The sequence below is a fragment of the Ambystoma mexicanum genome, chromosome 2p (genome assembly GCF_040938575.1).
Source record: "Ambystoma mexicanum isolate Mex_15411 chromosome 2p, UKY_AmexF1_1, whole genome shotgun sequence".
In the NCBI taxonomy this organism is placed as follows: domain Eukaryota; kingdom Metazoa; phylum Chordata; class Amphibia; order Caudata; family Ambystomatidae; genus Ambystoma; species Ambystoma mexicanum.
This window is the reverse complement of record NC_090923.1, coordinates 390,735,794-390,755,948: the sequence shown is the minus strand read 5'-3', so window position 1 is coordinate 390,755,948 and position 20,155 is coordinate 390,735,794. Positions and strand designations below refer to the sequence as shown.

At 45.4% G+C, this 20,155-nt stretch overlaps 1 protein-coding gene across 1 annotated transcript; it reads right to left on the bottom strand.

Annotated features, from left to right (window-relative positions):
- Positions 1-13,353: 13,353 nt before the first annotated feature.
- Positions 13,354-19,506, bottom strand: LOC138567745 (uncharacterized). The gene is made up of 2 exons (XM_069646228.1): positions 19,456-19,506; positions 13,354-14,563 (listed from the first exon to the last, which is right to left on the bottom strand). Exons 1-2 carry the CDS (start codon positions 19,504-19,506, stop codon positions 13,376-13,378), a joined length of 1,239 nt encoding a protein of 412 aa, XP_069502329.1. The 3' UTR covers positions 13,354-13,375.
- Positions 19,507-20,155: the final 649 nt, after the last annotated feature.

Below are 20,155 nucleotides of genomic sequence, written 5' to 3'. Positions count from 1 at the left end.
GCCTCATTACACGGAAGGCGCTAATGGTTAACGGCCACCGTTAATGGTAACGGTGACCGTTAACCATTACTGCCTTACTACGAGGTCCCTTAGCGGGTTGGTGCTTTAACGCCTGCTTTTTGCAGGCGTTAAAAACCAACCCGCTAAGGGACCTCGGAGCTAATTACGGCACCGCAAAATTGCGGTGCCGTAATTAGCGCCTTCCCCATTCCCATAGAGCCCTATGGGGCAGAAATGGGAATGGGGAAGGGCAATGGCGGAAGGGGGATTTACCGCCCCACCAACCTTGGAATGGGGCGGTAAATCCCCTTTCCGCCAAGGCGGTGCCGGTAATTTACCGGCATGGTCCAGGGTGCTAATAGCACCCTGGATCACCGCCTTCCGTGTAATGAGGCCCATAGTTTCCAAAATGGTACTTCTGTTTTGGTACTATGTGTCTAGCAAGATGTTTTTCAAATAGTTTTGGCTGTTGGGGTCATTTTTGGCTATTGTTTCTATGTCTCCATATGATTTGAGAACTCATTTTCTAGATTTAGCAGGACCAAGGCTTAGCCATACTATATTTTCAGATTTTCCATACAAGGCAGTACCGATTAAATGGTCTGTAGCTTCATAGCAGCCACATACTCTATGGGAGAGCATTTATATGCCTAAGCTGTACAATGTCTGTGACAGTGTTTTGTCCGATGATATGTCATCCCAGAGGTCTTATAGCTCTGTTTGTTCTGCTTTGGTTAAGTAGGCTGTGACATATCGTGCAACTGCAGTGGAATTGTCTGCAATGTACTGCACATCTATATTTGCATCCCATAGGAGGGCAATGATTGCATTGTAATCATTGATGTATTTTGATCCTTCTGTTCTTTTTATGTAATATGTGTTCTTAGGTGATTTACCTTTGACACTATGTCTAACTGAAGACATGAAGTTGTTTACTTGACCTGTTGTTGAAACTGGTCTAGAGAAACCAAAGCAGCATTTGGTGTAATGTTTCCCTTTTTTTTTCATATTTGCGACAACAATACTTCCCACATTTGTGTCATTGAAATTGTAAAATGTGTGCATGAAGGTCACTCGTTTGTGAAGGGATTTCACATGTGACATATTTTTGGATGAATTGCAAAACAGTGGCATCACTCTCCGAACCAAATTTAGGAGCATCTTTAATCCACAAAAGCATGTGGATGTGTGGTGCTCCTCTGGCTTGGTATACTTTTCTCCAAAAGAAGTGTTGCACTTCTCCGAGGGGAGGAACAGTTTTATTACAAATGAAGTGTAGCATAGCAATGAAGCGATGATGAAAATATCTTGAAACATTAACAGGATCTAGAAAGCAGAGTTCTCCTGGTGTTTTTATATCTATATTTGTTTTGTTTTTGTTTGCTATGAGTAGGAAATCATGTAAATCTTCCCATGCATATTCTACACAACTTAATGTCACAAACCAAGTGGGTGGGCCAAGGTTTCTTATCATAGAGCGCACATCTCTGTGACGTCGGAACCAGTATTCTTTTGTACCACGCATGTTTGTTAAAAGATTTGTAATGCTTCACTTGTTTTAGTAATTGCATAGCTGACATATTTAGAAAATTGGTACCTGATTTTAATGTGTGTGCAACTCCGTAGCATAGGGTTGCTAGTTCACTTTCAAAGAGAAGGTGGAATATATATTCCATGTTTTGTCTGAATCTGGGGTCTTCAGAATACATTTATAAAGAGCGGTATTCTGATGCTGTTATTTGTATGGGTCTTTCATCGTACCTTCCTCCTTTTCCAGTGGAAAGAGCAGAGGAAAGGCATGTGCTTCTATACTTTTTTCCCATATGCTGATTGGAGATGCTTTGACTTGTTGCATTTGGTACGATTCCATTGCATCATCTATGGTGTCTTTAGAGTTAATGGGTGAATTGCATAATGGTCTAAAATATTGGATTCTGTAGCAGGATCTAGAAGTTGAAATTGACCAGTTTCTGATGAGTCTTGAATAATTTCAGTGGATTCCCTCAGGTTTTCTTCAATATTTTTCTCTTTGATGTATTCATTTTTGTCTTTTAGATATCTCTTTGATGTATTCATTTTTGTCTTTTAGATATTGCAGGGCTTGTCTAACTTTATGTAAGTCCACGAGTTGTTGCCACATTTATTTGTCTTTTGTAGGTACGCCATTTACTAAGATAATTAAAGATTGATATATTGGACTTTGCACTCCCAAAGTGTGTACATGGTCTTTGAGATCTAATCGCAAATAGACTACTTTGCCACAAATGCCTTTCAGCAATTCAGAGTAAGATAGTTTTGCTGTTTTTGGTTGAAGGTGAATTATTGCTTGAAATGGGTGCACTGTTTGAATTATTATGCTCTCACACAAGTTAAGTTGTTGCAGTGGTTTTGATAGTGGGAAGAATTCCAAGTTATTTGTGATAGCACGTGAAGGTGTTTGGTTGTTGTCAAGTTTTGCAGTGTAGCAAATGCAAAGTATTAAGGGGTCCGTAAGTTCGTATTTGATTTCTACAATATGATAGAGAGCTAATTGGAACCACTTGGAATCTTCATTGGGCCTCATTACACGGTAGGCGGTAAGGGTTTACCGGTACTGGTATTTTACCGGTACCAGTAAACCCTTACCGCCTTACTACGAGGTCCCTTTGTGGGTTGGAGAATTTAACGCCTGCTTTTTGCAGTAATTTGCTAGCAATTTGTGGGGGGAATTACCGCCCCACCAACCTTGGAATAGGGTGGTAATTCCCCTTTCCACCAAGGCGGTGCCGGTATTTTACCGGCATAGACCAAGGTGCTCATAGCACCTTGGTCCACCGCCGTCGGTGCAATAAGGCCCATTGTCTTCTATTTTGTACATTAGGTCTACAGTTGTTGTGCTATTCTTATAAAAAGTCCTGCGGCAACACATACACACACATGGTTTGGTACTTCAGCAGATGTACTTTTAAACTTTAGTTTTTCTTTTTTGTATGTGTGTAGTAGAAGGTTGACATCTGTAAATATGTTGCTAGTCTGTTGTAAAGCTATTGCATTTTGTAAATGGCTTTCACTTCCAAAATATTTTCTCTGGATATGCTCTATTTCTTCGAGTAGTTCTTTGGCTGTACCATGTAGAAGATTGTTAATTAAATTGGCTAGTTAATTAAATTGGCTAGTGCTAAAGCAGGATTTTGGCATAGTACAGTTTACGAACCAGATTTCTCATAGTTGAATGGTGTGTTGATATAATTTTGATATGGTGGATGGTGCTTTTGCAAATAGGTCCAGAACAGCAGGCTAATGAATGTCCTTGTAGTTCTGTGTATGTGATCTCTGGACAGGAGTCCATACTTTGAAATAGTTTTATTTTCAATTGGTCTTTGCCTTTCACATATTGATTGAGGAACTGGCGTAAAAATCTGAAACATGTTTTGCCTATGTTACAGATTGATGTGCACAGCCATTTGTAGACTGGACTCATTGGTTCAGTGGAATGGAGAGTTGATACTAAGGGGTCGATTCATGGAACCAACGTGCGCCGAAGAAAGTAGCGCAAGGAGGCGCAAGCGTGAAAAAACAGGCGCACGCGCACGCGTGTGATTCATGGAAGACCCTGCGCGTGTTTTCCTCGGGATGTGCGCCAAACCTGTTCATGGCCCCGTGCATGGCGCACACGTCACTGCAACATCCCGAACGGCGTGCACGACGCGCACAGTGAAAGCACACAACCTCCGCGCACACACCAAAAAGGGGGCGGAACACGGGGCGTAACGCGCGGAATGTGGTACAGCGTGCGACAATAAGGGCGTAACTGGGATGCACTGCTGGCAAGCAGACGGAATGCCCACACGCACGTGAACCACACGTATTCATGGAATTGAATAGGGCAAAGCCGCGCATGGCCAAAGACACGCACAGGCCTAAACACATCCGCCACACAAAGGCATGCGGTAGCGTCCCTGTGCATCACAAAAGCGCCAATATACAGCAATGATGAATGTCCCATACTGCTATTGTGCCTGTGCAAGCGGGCTACGTGTATTTCAGGGGTTTGTGTGAAGTTTTTCACGCGATCGAGCCTGTGTGTGCGGGCTAGGTGTATTTCAGGGGTTCGCGTGAAGTTTTTCACGCGATCGGGCCTGGGGGAGCGGGCTATGTGTTTTTCAGGGGTTCGCGTGAAGTTTTTCACGCGATCGGGCCTGTGCGAGCGGGCTACGTGTATTTCAGGGGTTTGCGTGAAGTTTTTCACGCGATCGGGCCTGGGGGTGCAGTCTACGTGTATTTCAGGGGTGCGCTGGAAGTTTCACACGCGATCAGCGTGGGGGAGCGGGCTACCACTCACCGTCTGCCTTGTGTGTAGAAGAACGCGTAGCCAACACCCGCTGTGAAGTAATAGCGTGTAAACCCCAACGGCTGGAAAACACACGCACCACACCCCACAAAAAGCACGTACAGAGCAATGTAAAGGCACGTGGGATCTACAAGCCCTGCCAGGGAAACGCCCGTGCGCGAAACGTCACAGACGCGCTTACCTGCTAAGGGCATTTGGTCCAATGAAATTGCCTATGCGTGCTGACGCGCTTACGCGCTAAGGGCCTTACTCGAATTACACGCAGACGTGCAAGATTTTCACATGCCAAATCACTCTGTATCAAGCTGGCCACGCGTAAGCACACGGAAGACCACGCTCCTGCCCAAATTACTGCCCCCCAGAGCCCCGAGCAGCCTCCCACGAGCCATTTGCTGCTGCCTGCCTGCCTGCCTGCCTGCTGCCACCGTGCCCTGCCATTTGGTGCCTCCACATCAGCCATCTGCAGGGGTCCATTTGCTGTGTCCACTCCTGCTGGAACAGAAGACTCCCGACTGGGATACCATCGCTCCACAGCCCAGCCCCAGGACCCAGTTGCCCACCCACCCCTGCCTCTGGGGTTGCCATGTCGGGCACTGCAACATCTGGCACCACTGGCAACCCCCGGCCAGAGAGGCAGAGGGGCACCAGCTTCACTGCCACCGAAGTTGGTGTCCTGGTGGAGCAAGTCCTGGGGTAGTAAGATGCCCTCTTCGGAAGTACGTGCGCCAACAAGGAAGGATGGACTCGGATCTGGACGGACATTTTGACTGCCATCAACGCGGAGGAGGTGGCAGTCCGCGACTACCAACATGTCAAGAAGCGCTGGGATGACTCCAGGTCCAGGACCCTCTTGAAGGCCCGGCGCCTCATGGAGGGGGGCCGGGGCCGCATGAGTACCATCCAGCTGAGGGTCCTGGAACGCGTAGGCCCAGCGCTCCACGCCCAGATCCTTGAGAGGCAGACCCGTCTGGAGTTGAGCGGTAAGTGGCCAAGCATTGCTGTGTGAGACAGGGCATGTCGCAGTGTGCTGGTTGTCTGATACTTGCCTGTATGTGTGACATAGGCCATGTATGCATGTGTGTGTGCAGGGACGTCATGCATGTGAGACCAGTAATGTGTGAACCAAACGGTTGGTGCATGTGTTCAAATGCAACATTGGGTGCCCTATGCGGAATGGCCACATGAGAGCATGCCAGTCTCTGTTCCTGGACATGGGTGGGGGTGAGGGATGGGTGCTGATGCCATGTACATGTATGCTGTCCATGTCTGTGTGTCTGACCTGCGTGTCTGTGACTTGTGAATGCCAGGGATGCATGACATATGTCTGTCGCAATGTTCAGGTTCACTGATGCAGCCTAGTCATCCTTGTATCCAAAGTGTCTGTGGTGTACGAGGCCAGATGGATGAAGCTAGGGTGAAGTGTATGCATGTGATAGGCATGGCCCATGATGCATGTGAGTTCCAAAACAACATTGTATGTTTCAAGAATCCCTTGGACATGTATGCTGATGTCCATAGCATGCGCCATGCCTGTTACTGCATGTGTTTTACCTGCACTGACCCATGTGTTGTGGAGGGACATGATGGAAGTGATCTTTGACAGTGCCACTCATCTGCTATTGCTTCCTGTCTAGGGGACCATTGTACAGTACCCTGATGCTTGTGTTCTATGTCTCCCTCTACACAGCGCCAACTGAAGAAGAGGGCGGAGACGGCGCTGTGGAGCAAAGCGGCGGGGATGCCCCCACAGCTGCAGCGGAAGGGGTGGGTGAGCCCCCACAGGGGCTTGCAACAGCGGAAGACGGTGTGGAGCCATCCAGGTTGGTGGTTTCCACAGAGGAGGAGGAGGCCGCTACTGAGCCGCACATGGGGCCTGGTGTGGGCATCCCTGCTGGTGCAACTGGTGCAGTCCAGGGGCAGAGGCAGGAGGCAGCACAGGTCGCCGTGGAGGTGCCTGTGCATGTCACTTTCCCTGACACTGTGACTGCACCACCATGCACCAGCAGGGATGCCCCATCCCAGGCCCATCCGCAGGTAGGGGGGATGTCCATGTCATCTGACTCCGCTCCACCTGCGGACGAGGGGACCCCTGGCCGTATGGAGAAGGTCCTGATTGGTGTCGCGTTGCGCGCGGGTGCCATTCGTGATGAGGTGCGTGCTTCCCGGGGGGAGCATGCACGTCATAACGAAGAGCACCGTGCCAACGTGGCCCAGTTGGGAGCGGTCGTGGTCGCGAGTCTCGTACATGTGTCGGGCACTTTGGCGACCCTCTCCTCCTCTGTGGAGGCTATGCGCCAGTCCTTCTCCATGCTGTCTTCCGGCCCAGATGCCACCAGGGCCCCCTGTGGACCTGCCCCGACCAATGCAGCCAACTCGGTGGGGATCCCATCACTGCCACAGTCGGGAGTCGGAGGTCCAGCAGGGGTGGACACACCAGCAACTGGACCCCAGCAGATGGAGGATGTGACGGCATCATCGGGCAGGGCACGTGCACGATGGTGTCGGTGGATTCCATCAGCTTGGATGCCGTCGTGCTGGCACAGGCAGTTGCGTCGGAGGCAGCGGCAGGCTCAACATGGGAGGCATCATGGCTCGGGGCCATCAACATCAGGTGTGCAGGCATCGGCCGGAGGGCAGGAGAACCCTTGATGGGTCCGGAAACCAAAGGGCTACCAGCCACACTTTCCACTGAAATCGGTTCTACCTTAGTGGACCTGGGAATTCTGTGTGAGATGGCCCATTGATCATCAATGAAATTTCCAGCCGCTCCACTCTCCACTAGTGCCGGTATGTTCTGTAGCAGACGATCACCGAAGGAGAAAGAGACCAAGAGTACCACCATATGAGAATCGGTCTGACTAGTACAGAAGGAGGAGTAAGAGGTTTGTGAGGAACCCTGTTTAGGTGTTGGTTCCCGTACCGTGGTTCCCCTTACGGCCGGGAGCTGGCGTTTCCCGAACGCCGAGGTGGTGTAATTGGGCAATCTTGTACCGTGTGGTTATTTGATCCACAGTACATACAAAGACCCAAGGTCCTCCTCCAGTTTCTCTCTTCGGGAGTCAAGGGGCCTCGAGCTGTTGAACGCAATTGCATCGGTTCATCATTGGACTGAGGACGAGAAGAAGAAGGAGAGAACGTAGTTCGTGTATTCCTTCCCTTTTTTCTCTCCATTACTCTTTCCTTCATACGGTAATCTATTTGCATTACCAATGCGATGAATTCAGTTAGTGTAGAGGGGCGAGGGACCCGAGATACCTCGTCTTTGAGGTCTTCAGATAAACCTCTTCTGAAGAGTGTGACCTGAGCGTCATCTGACCAAGTGGTTTCGCTTGCCATCTGTTTGAATTTGGTTATGTAAGCCAAAATATCTAAACTTCCTTGTTTTAGGTCAAGGAGGTGTTCTTGTGACGCTACACAAATCTCTTGGCGGCCAAACATGGTACGGATGCTATTGCAAAATGCTGTATGATAGTCTAAAATAGGGTTATTGTTTGTGACTAAAGGTGTTGCCCAAGCCAATGCTGGTCCAGTCATTTGTGAGACCATATATCCCACACGATCTCTATCAGTATGAAAATAAGCTGCTTTAAAGGCAAATTGCACAGAGCAGGAGTCAAAGAACTCCTTAACCTTATGCGGGTTACCATCAAACTGTCCTACTGGTAAGGGTCCTGGAGGAACGTCTGAGCATTGTGGGATACGAGGGGCTGCAGCCTGTTGGGCCGTTTGCTGTTGGAGCTGTCTTAAGGAGGCATTCTCATGCTTTAACTGCTGTACTTCAGTAGTTAGGGATTGAACAGCAGCAATCAGCTGTTGAATTTGTTGCTGCTGTTGCTGATCCATGACTTGTGATTCCTATGTTTCTACCCAGAGTACTAGGAACAAAAGATAACACAGGTGTTGCTAACTGTTAACTGTTTTGTAAAGACAACCAAATTGTTCCGAAATACACTCGGAAGAATTAAAAAACCACCTACCTGGGGATTTATATGGTGAACAGATGTCTGAAGAAACCCTGGTGGATCTTCGAAGAATAGGAGAAATCCCCCTGAGAACTCCTCCAAGGACCTGCAAAAGCTTGTCCTTCGTGAAACTCTGAGGGAAACCCTCATGGGGGATAAAACCCTGGAAGAGCTGCTGGTGGGCGTTGTCTTCCTGTGGAGACCCGGTGAGAGCTGGTCTGGGTATTCTTTCTGGCTGTTTTAGACGGGAGGCCTTTGAAACTGAGCTAAATATAGTGGGTACAAATGAACACAGTTATTCCTGAAAGTAAGGAAAGGAGAAGTTCCTATAGAGGGTTCTGAGAGCTTACCATGTGCTAAACATGAAGAGAGCGGAGAGGTAAGGAATCTCCATCGTGTTGCAAAAGTAGGAGGGCACTATGATGAGGGAAAGAAAAGACCCGTAAGATTTAGGGTGGGTGTATCTAGTTCTATAAGAGTAGGATGAACTAGGAGAAAGCCTACCCTTTTACTTCCAAGTCCTTTTGAGCCAGCCTGAGTGGATGAGGAAAATCTGGAGGTTCTCAACAAGGTATTGCTATAAAGGAAGGGTGAGGAGTTAGAAACAGAAGTCCGATAGCCGGGAGTGATTGAAGAAGTAAGATGAAAAGTAGATTAGTACCTAGAGACTCCCTGGAGGGAGGTATGGAGGAGATTCCGGGTCTAAGCATGCTTAGAAGTAGAATCGATCCCGGAAATGCCGGAAATGAAAATGAAAGGTTCCGTAAAGCCTTCTGAAATAAAAGGGAGGAATGGAGAACAAGAAGGTGAGTAAAGTAGACAAAAAATGGTTGAGAGGAAATGTCTTCGTAATCCTAGTGAGGCGAATTTACGAAGCGTGTGCTGGCTCCTGAGAGAGTAGCAACGCATCTTCCTTCTGGTGTTGCTGAATTATAAGGGAGTGAACAGGAAGTGATGGTGGAAGGTTGCAAGGCTGCCTGGGAATTAACAACTAGCCTGCATTGCACGCTAGCGATGGTAACCGCTGTGGCGGCCATCTTGGAATCAATCTCAACTAGACTGTGGAGTAGACGATTTCCTAGTGCAGAAGTGGCGGCCATGTTGGAAATAGGTTGGAAGGCGAAATGCACATTAGAAACCATCACAGTGGCTTCCGTGTGGGAGCGGTTGGGCCAGCAGATAGGTGCGGAGCGGCAGCGGGCAGAGGAGGAACGGCTCACAATGGTCAGGGCAGAGAACTCCATGCGGAGGGCACTGAGGCGGGCTGAGGTCCTCGAGGGTCTTCGCAGGGAGTTGGAACTGGACACTGCTTTATCCCTGCGAGACCTCGGGGCCAGGGAACATGCCCGCCTCCAAGCCATTGAACAGGAGTTCGATGATGCCCTGGCCCATGACAACATCCAGTGAGCCGTTGGACTAGCCCGCTGCCCTTGTAAATAGTTATGTAGTTAGTGTTAGGTTTCCTTTGCTTTTTTCTTGATTTTGGACCTTTTGGACAATGGCCAACATTTTTGTATATAGTTTTTTTATTACGTAGTATTTTTAGATAGGTTTCATTTCTTCAGTTGGGATCATGGACCCTGTATTGTTTATCTGTATATAGTTGACTGTTGGATTATGTATTTTTTTTTTATTCAACCATGGAGCAATGGTTTTTGGTTTTGTTTTTCCCTTGGATGTACTTTTTTTTTAACTGTGACTTTGGACACCTTTCCTTTGGATTATCATTTGTGGTTTTTCATTATTTTACGGACATGCTGCTTTTTTGTTTTTAATTCCCATTGTCGTTTGTTTATTTTTAATCCCATTTATGTTGCTTTTAATACATTTTTTTCATCAAACTTCAATGTGTAGTATCATATCATTGGTTTCATGCATGTCATGATATGGGTTTTGACATTCACTTACACCCATTGTGTGTATGTGAGGGACATGTGTTCATTTACATACTTGCCATTGGGGTTGTATCATGTAATTGGCAATTCTGAGTGGGTGGATGCAATACTTGGGTGGGTGTTTGGCATGTGGAGGCTGCCCATAAGGTCCAGGGATCTAGATTGTGATGACGTGTTGGCTGGGGGACATGTGTCAGGGCCTGATGGCAGGTGCCCCACAATGCTGGGGGGTGAGGGTGCAGGGGGACATGAGTGGGACATGAGTGGGGGCCTGCTGGCAGGTGCCTCGCAATGCTGGGGGGGTGGGGGTGCAGGGGGACATGAATGGGACATGAGTGGGGGCCTGCTGGCAGGTGCCTCGCAATGCTTGTGGGTGGGGGTCCAGGGGGACATGAGTGGGACATGAGTGGGGGCCTGCTGGCAGGTGCCTCGCAATGCTGGGGGGTGGGGGTGCAGGGGGACATGAGTGGGGGCCTGCTGGCAGGTGGCTCGCAATGCTGGGGGGTGGGGGTGCAAGGGGACATGAGTTGGTGTTCAGTAGTGCAAGCAGACTTGTGCCTTTGCTGGGGGGCATGGCCATGTTGGGTGGGCTGCCTGCGGGACATGACCAGGGATGCAGGGTAGTCCCCTGTGGTGTGGGCTGCCTGCAGGGGCCGTGGAGGGTGTTTGATGGCTTTTCCCTGCGCAAGGGGCGTTCTTGGGGGTGTAACTGGCGCTGCTGCAGGGTCGCTGCACCACTGTGCGCCAAGGCTGGTTTTGGTGGCTGGAATCCATGAATACGCTGTGCGTGGAAATGTATTTTAGCGCACGCGGCTGGCGCAGGGATTCGCACGCGCACACTGTGCACCAGCCACGTGCGCCACTTGTGCGCTGAATTCTATGAATTATTCCCTAAGTTTTCTGGGGATATTTTTGTGAGCAGCATTTCTTGTTCCATAATGGTATTGTGACGTTTTTCATACCCTTGTCCACTGCTATGTATGGCAATTGGATTTCTTTACTTTTGTTTCTATGCTTCTTCATTGAAATATGGTTCTTTGCTGGTGGTGTGACTCCATTAACCTCCATGTATCTTTGCAAAGCTATCTTTTTTGATCTTCTGTTTATTGAGAAGTCTTTTTTGTAGTTTAGTAGTTAGTTTTGTTAGTGGTTTCATTCTGTTTAAAACTAAAACAAATAATTTACTTTTGAGAAGGATTGCACTGTCGATGAGAGCTTCTAGGATTAATTTTCTGTGGCAGGTTTTAAGGGTTGTGTGTGATTTCTCTCCTGTTTTTATAAGGTTCTGAAGGACTCTGAGTCGGAACATTTTTTGTAAAAATGTTTTTGGTATGCTTACTTGTGGCTATATCGAGATTTATAGGTGCAGTGTTAGCACTAGTGGTAGTTGCAGTCTTGTTAATCATTTTCTGTTTCGTTTTACATTTTGAAAGAGGAGGCAAACTTTCTTTACTGGAAGCTGGTTTTGTTTCGCTTAGTGACTGTATAAGCTGTTTTGCTTCAACTTTCTGTACAAATTCTGCTAGAGGTGGATGCTTATTTTGGACACTTTTATTTTGATTGTGTCTACTTCTGTGTTGCGTTCTACAGAGTTACTTTTTGGTAGGCATTATTTGGGGGTCTGTTGGAGAAAAAAAGAAAGTATGGGTTGGGATGTTGTACAGTGTATGTGTGCATTGTGCATGAGTGTCTGCGTATGATGGTAAGGATGTATGTAGAGGTGTGTGGTTGTGCAATGGGCTGTTACTTCTGTTGTATTTATGTGTTACTATACTGTTGTTCAGATGACAATACAAAGTATGCACCTGCTGAGGGGCAAGCAGTAATACTTAATCTGATGCTGCAGGGTTAATACAATTGTTTGTTCTACAACATTAGAATTCTACAGTGTTTGAGTAACAGTTAGAACATTATGGAAGTATCGAACTTACTTTTTGGATCGAAAGAGCAGGTTTCTTCTGAGTTCTGGTTCGTACTTTAGATGCTGATGGTTTTCAGGAGAGTGGTCTTCACTGCAATTGTGAAAGAAAGAAGTTAGTAAATATGTTTGTTAATAGCAATGTTGTTAATGTAGACATGAATTTGTTTATTTTTGCAGTAGTAGTCCTTTCTGATAACTGTGCATAGCATGTAGATGCAGTTTTCTTTGTCTATGTGCATTCTGTATATTGTCAGTTGAATTTACCTTAGAAATGATTACAATAGTAATCAAACAGAGCACACTTGGTTTTTTAAGGTGGTGTTATTGGATGTCAGGAGATAGGAGAAATAACTGCATGCTTGTCTTGCTATTTATACAGGGTAAATGGCAGGAACTGTGGGGAAAAGCATGCAATGTATACATTTGTGAAGGTGTGGGAAATAAAGCAGAAGTATTTGATGGGTTCAGCAGCTTAATTTTCTCCAGGATAGTTGTAGGGGAGAAGGGTCAAATAAGAAAACCTGGAAAAGTGGAAAAGGGACAAAGCACGCTTACCAGAGTGCAGTGTATTAGCAAAATACTGGGTGATCCTGTGGTGCTTGGAGATGGGAGAGTCTGAAATACATGAAGGGTCTGGTGCTTGTGTTGTAGATTGAAGGGAAAGGGGGAGATGTTACATGTGTTGGTTCACTACACTGTTTGTACATAGTTGTACATGATGTGATAGACATGACTGCACCTGTGTATAGTTGAATGCTGTTGTAAATTCTTGAAAATAATGGGCAACCAGGTGGAATGGGAGAGCTGTCTAGATTGGAAGAACAGTTGTAGAGGCAGTGGTGTTGTTTCAGTTGGGAGCCTTTCCAATGATATTGGCTATCTGTTTGCACAAATAAAGATGCATGTACTCATCCTGGCTGTGTGGCACGTTATAACACCTTTTCCCGCAATTATACTGTTATTTCTCCTATATGTAAGGATATTTGGCGTGTTACAGTACAGAGTACAGTAATACTGCACAAGTAGCACATTTTTTTTTTTTTTTTTTTTTTTTAGAAATATATTCATTTTAATTGAGTGCCAGCTTAACACTGTTTGCAGAAATACCCATAAGGACCATGTATTCAGATTTATCATCCGATCCAGCTAAAAGGAACACAATGGGGTTTCATCACGTTGCTATAAAATTATGGCAAAAACTTTATACAACTTGGTGCTGAAATCCAAAAGAATGCATTTTTTCCCTCTTTGCAGCGATTGCATTTGTTCATTGTCCAGGCGCAGAGAGAGACTTGTTCATAAACTGCCTCTTCACAAAGCAGGTCCACCACTTGCTAGGTTTATCATTCTGAGGATCAAACACTTTTTCGCAGAGCCTTAGACCAGTTTCTTGCCTTAACTGCTGCAGGTACGCTCTCATCACCTCATCCTCTTGCTTGTTTGCAGGCTTCGTATACATTGCATTGAGTGGGAAGCCAGGTTCCCCTGGAATTGGGAATTGAGTAATTCCTAACGTGTACATTTCTTTCTCTCCCTGGCCTTTAGAATTACACTTTTGTAGCTTTTTTAAGCATTCGGAAATGTAGAGCGTTATGTATATCAAAGTTCTGTCTGCTTCATTCTTAATTTCATAATTTTTAAAAAACACATTTGCTTTGAAGTAGTAGAGGGCCTCCTCAATGATATCCGTGTCCTTAGTTTCTTTAGGCGCCGGGCCTTTGAACTGGCTTTTAATTGGCAACATGGCCATATTGCCAATCAATTTGGTATCCGATTCCATCAGTGTTGAGTGGTAGGCCGGCATCCTGGATTCTTCGGTCGAGCTTCTGGAGGTGAAGAAGACGGAGAACCAGCGCTCTACAGTCGTGGCCCTGCACTTCTCATTCAGGGCATCATATTCAGCCCGTTTCCGCTGGCGGTATCTCAGGGCTGCTGTCTTGTTCTGGTCTCTCTTCTTCTGCTTGCGGTCCCCTTTCTGTGGGGTAGAGGATGTGCTGGCAACGCTACAAGTGTCTGAACTGCTCATGCGGTCATAAGGCGTTGGCCAGTGGATCCCTCTCTTGGTTTGTGCTGGCGGGTCGGTGTCGCCATGGTTGCTAAGATCGCTGAAGTCCTGCAGATCTTCTCTTTGGAATTCACCAGGAACATTGCAGTAAAGGTTCAGGAGGTCCAGGCAGCCAGAATCTAAGGTTTCCAGCGGAGCAGTAGTACAAGCAACTGCTGAAGCAGTTGCCTCCACCACCGCCATCAAGGCCTGGAATTCCCCATGTCTTCCTCCTGGAACGGGCTCATGGCTAGGGAACTGGAAGTGGATCTCCCCAGATGGTGGGGTGCTGGGTGCCACTTGATCTGGCACCATTGGTAGACCTGGGGAGAGTGACTCCTCTAGAAAGTAATCCTCCATCTGTTCCAGCTCCTTTTTCAGAAGCGTGGTCATGGTCTCCAGGTAAAACAACTAACTAAAACAAATAAGTAATATAACAAGTTAAAATAAATAAATAAATGCACATATAATGGAAGCTCGTGGTTGGTGTGCAGAGAGAAAGTGTATTAAATATTGAATGCTGTTTTATATGTGTTTGTTTTCTTGTAACTTGTGTTTAATTTCAGAAGAAAAAAAAAAAAAAAACGAAATATTTTCACCAAGCATGTTTTATTTTTGGCAAAAGGATGAAGGTAGTATTGTGCTATGTACTTAATCTGTTTATTTTCTATTTTGATTTAGACAATTAACATTATTTGGTCGGAGGTTCCGGGAGACGATGGAGTCCTGGAGTCCCCTGGATGAAGACCAAAAGATGCCTGCCTCCAGGTGGAGGTGAAGACAAAATAACCGGAATGCCAAAAGAGATGACTACCGTGGATTCAAGATTGCCAAGATGAAAGAGTACTCGAATGAACCGAATAACATCGCTGGTCGGGACATACCAAAAGAGACAAAACAAAAGTTCCGGCATATGAAGTTCCACGTATTTATTATTTTAATTATTTATTTTAACTTGTTATATTACTTATTTGTTTTAGTTAGTTGTTTTATTTCATTGTTTTTAATTGACTTGGAAAATTTAAACTTAAAGTAATGCCACTTCCACTGAGAAGGCAAATGTGGAACATTTTATGAACTGATGGACTCAGATGAAATGTTGATTGCAAATTTTCATTGATGCACATGAATATTCATTTTGTTGGATTGCTATATTGTAAAAAAAATAGTTATTTTTAGGAATTGGCTTGGATTATAGCCAAGTTCTAAAAACAAAAGGAGGGTATATGTAAGGATATTTGGCGTGTTACAGTACAGAGTACAGTAATACTGCACAAGTAGCACATTTTTTTGCATTACCACCACAAGGGTGCGGTACATTGCTATATGGGTTACCAGATTAACAAGGAAAGACAGGCTATTCAGTCAAAAACGATTTTAACATATAAGATGCAAATCTATTTTTACAGTTAAAAGCACATGTGCTCATTTAAAAATGCACACTATTTTTCACCTGAAATGCCTATGGTGCGAGAGACACATTTGAAAATTAACAGCTAACCTATTAACAATTAACCTGACTAATAAAACCTTATTTAACATAACCCAATAATAAAATGTGTTCTCCACTGCAGAATTAGGCATACTATGAAAACCATTTAAATGCGTGTGCAGATTTTTTTCTTCTCTTCTCTGCCTGATTCTCCGTGTTTTTGTGCACAGTAACTGCAGGAAGAAGGAAGTCAGATTTGCAACAATTGCAAATGTATAAGCGAAGCTATTGTTGAAGAGTAGGAGGATGAGAGATGATGGATTTCATTGGGACACGTCATACAGAGGGCTGAGAGGAAAGTTTTAGTGGGCAGTATCAGGGAAAAAGACAGGCAGACATCTTTCTGCACTACTGGGGAGAAGACCTGGCTGTGGGGTCCTGACTGAATGCAGATTCCTGTGTCCTGCTGCAGTCGAGATTGGGGAGAGCTGAAAGAAAAACCTTTCCACTGGCTGAGGCATTCCTATCTGAAAAAGCTGAGAATTCCAGGCAATGACCCCGGCTTGAGAAGGCAAGCGTTCCTTTTTGCTGGAGTTAATCCAAGAGAGCCACATTCACAAAGAGAACAACTAAAAAGATAAGGTAATGAGAAGTGTGGGAGCTGAGTGTGTACGGTAATATGCAGTCAGTGTAGGATTCCTGTGCGTGTCTTAATCAAATACCAATGTTGCAATTTGAATTCTGTTCTCCGCCACGCTCTTTGCAGTGTGTCATAGACAATGCTTTGACTGTACCATTTTATTTATTTCTGTAAAGAATGAGATCGTGTCTAAATGCAGCTTTTATAATACAGAAAATATTTGAAAACAGACGGGTGTTTTATTTTCTATTTACCATTACAATGCCGATGATGTGGGGAGATTTTTAAACAGTGCAATGGTCATTTTAAGACAGATGTGTGCATGTCAGAATCAGTATGAATAATTGTGAGTGACTGTAGCATAGCTTGTTGGAGGTACATGAGCCAACGGGAAGAGAGACTCTCTGAACATAGCTCCCTACCGTATATAAGGTAGTGGAAATTACCACAAGACTACCACATATAGCTCTCTGTCGTAAATAAGTCAGTGAGTTCGCCCATGGTGGCACACCAACACTAACACTGGAAATGTGGTATTCCTAGAATGCAGGTCTGAGGTCTCTCTAGTGATCACACGAAAAATCTAAGCAAAGATAAGGGATTCTGGACATTGGGGCCACAAATAAAACAAGGGAATTATGCTCACCAAAATACCACCAACCACGTATACCAAATATGCAGGTCTGGGTGCTGAAATAATGCATGTCCATTGTATTATTGTTGCACATTGCCAAATCTGAATACAAAGAGTGATTATTGCTAAGTTATTTTTCGGCGGTAATAAAATACCGTCAGGCCCCAAATCTCCACAAAATACCCTACACATCCTTTAACATGAAATTACACTTTTTAGACAGCTTTGTGTGTTGTGTCTGATTACTATTATAATCATTCCTAAAGGAAGTTCAAATGATAGATTGTAAGTAAAATATCCAGAATGTATAGAAAGGAAATTGTATGTAGATCCTATCCACTATAATGCATTACATTTTATTGTGGTTGAAATGTGGATAAATATGTGTCATTGGTTACACAAATAACAGAATGAATGAAGAGAATAACAGTTTGCACATTACAGTTAGTAATATGGTTAAATACAAATTTGGCGAGCAGACAGATTTGCAAGTGACACTTGATCATAGCAGATGGGAGAAATGACAGTAAGCTTTGTTTACAGGTTATAGAGGGTAAGTGGCAGTTACCCTGTTTTATGCATGTATACAGGAGCTGTACATATACTGTGCAGACAATAGTCATACCTGTACTTTGTGTTCATGCATGTGGATGACCATGAATCTGCAAGTAGAAATCTTGGAGAATTTTACAGTAGTTGTTGTAGTAGGTGCTTTGAAATCACAGCCCAATTGTACTCAGAGTCATCAACAGTACATCTAAAGTGCTGAACATGAGAGTGCCAATGAGAGAATGGTACAGAGAGTGAAGTGGAAAGGGTAGAAGGGCTGCCCCAGTGTTACGCACGCTGCGGACACCGCGGCTGTCCGCTGACAGGGCGTGCCTCATCCGGGGCTTCTGAGCATGAAATGGGAGAGTGTTTTGGGGATTAGTCAATGAGGTGTTGAGGTTCTGCTTTGTATTGAGAGAGGCTGTGTGTAGTGAATATGGCAGAGGTGGAGAAAGTCAGGGTGTTGGTGGTTGAAGATATATTTGTGGATGGTTTGGAAAAGCATGCTAAATCTAGGAATGTGGCTAACTATTTTGACATAAAAGGAGTGGAGGTGGTGTGCTGCACTGTGCCTGGTTTTTTAATTTTCAGGCAATGCTGGAAGTTTTTCAGGATACGGCTAGGTGCAATAGTCCAGATGTAGTTGACCTGCACTGTGGTGCTGTGCATTATGGCTATGCCAGTGCCCCTAGTGTGTTGAAAGATTAGCAAAACCTCATTTAGGCAGTCATAAAAGTCCTTCCAAATGCCAAGGTTATTTTTTCTGCTTTGTTACCTTGGGCAGTATTGGACAATAGTTATGTTTTTTGTCCTCAGCAAAATGTTGCTAGGTGTTTAATTAACCAAAGTATGTTTGCTTTTATGATTAGAGCTGGATTGTTCTTTTGCAATAATGACAACATTGAATCTGGTAATGTTGTTTACTCTAAAGCAGATGGCATGTCTTTATCTTTCATGGGAAATGCCATGCTGTTTTGGATATAAGGATTGCTTTGGAGAAGCTAATGTGAAGAGATTTGGAGGAAAACAAGGAAAAAAAAACATAAACATACAAAATAAAAGGTGTTTCCGAAGCATCTTCAAAAAAACCCAAAAATAAAGGCTCTTTTCAGAGCCAATCTCAAAGGGGAAATGGGGCATACTATTTAAATTTTCATTCTCCACTCTCAGATTTTACGATTTTTGTTTGCAGACACCGCGGCTGTACGCGGACAGCACATATTACATACAGGGATTTTGAGGCTGAGAGGCATGCAAATGAGATTTAGCAGGGCACGGGACTGGTCGATAAGGTTTACTGGCTGTGATGTGTAAGGAGAGACTTTATCAGAAAGTCTTTTTTCTGAGAGGAGAGCAGATAACAATGGCTGTGTCTTTCAGAAGGCAGATTGTGTGGAGTTTGGGAGACTTGTGGATAAAATGGTTGGAGGTGCATGCAGATCGCTATGGTGTGGCTGCACATCTTGGATTCCCTCTTGTGTTAAGTCCACTGGCATGGAGTGCGTGGAATGAAGTGGCTGGCTTTGGTACCTCTTTGTGCAACTTTGGTGACACAGTGTCATCCAGACATTATTATTATTATTCATTTTGTAGGGAACAGTTTAGGACAAGTGTCTGGAATCTCTGTGCAATTCGCAATGAAAGAAGGACTTGGGAAAGTCATGGACATGTTTCCAACGTCCCGAGTATTTATTTCTTGTATTTCGCAGAGACAAATGTGGCTGCGTTCTTCTTCATTTGGTCCACAAATGGAGAAAGCGAGGCGCAATGTCAACAAAGCTGTTTTTGCCTTTTTGAGAGATGTTGTCATGTCCTCTTTTCACAGTGAAAATATTACGTTTCATAGTACACACATTTTTCACAGAGATGGGGGGTCATTACGAGTTTGAAGGTAAGGTACGGCCCTTACCGGCATGGAGCAAATACCTTGTCCGTGTTGCCACAAGGCCGCTATTAGAGGGCGATTAGAAGTACGCAGGCACGATCGTTGCGCCATGCTGGTAACAACATTTCCGCCATGCCGTAAAAGGGCGAAAAATCGCCCTTACCAGCATTATGCGAAGCGCAGATAGCTCCACCACCATCCAAGCCATCGGCATTTCCGGTGACCGCTATTAGCGGTGACTGCTAATAAGCGGAACCGGAAGTAGCGTCATCGCACAGGAACGAGAAAGAGCATGGCGGCCATCTTTAAAAACACAATCCATTGCCATCCTCCATAACCAGGAGCCATCTGACCACCACACCTCTACCACAACTCTACCACTACCTGCAGCATCTTACCATGCCCAAAGCACTCAAAAAAAGTGCAGAGTGCTTGCGCAAGGAGCGCTTCTCACCAGAGGAGCTGAATATGCATGCCGAGACGCTGCAAGAACATGCAGAGGTTGTATTCTCCACCAACATGTCTCGACCTGCAATACAGCGGAAGAAGGAGATATGGGCGGAGGTGCTGCAGAAGGTGAGTGCCGTTGGCACCACCCCCCGCACCCTTAAAGAGGTCCGGAAGCGCTGGCACGACCTGCGTTTACACGTGCGGAACATCCTCTCGGCCAACCACAAGCAGGCAATGGCAACAGGTGGTGGTGCGGACTCCCCCATTAAGATGCAACCCTGGGAGGAGAACTGCACAACCACCATTGGGATGGAGGCTATTGAGGGAGCGGGGGACTTGGAGCGAGGAACCCCATCATCGGCCAATGCAGGTAGGTGTACCAAATGAAACACTGCAATGACCAACACGAAGAT

Coding starts and splice junctions, on each gene's coding strand:
- LOC138567745 (XM_069646228.1), bottom strand. CDS start 19,506: ATGCCGATGGCTTGGATGGTGGTGGAGCTATCTGCGCTTCGCATAATG. Junction 14,564..19,455: donor CTGCGCTTCGCATAATGCTG/GTAAGGGCGATT, acceptor TGTTTTAGTTAG/TTGTTTTACCTGGAGACCAT.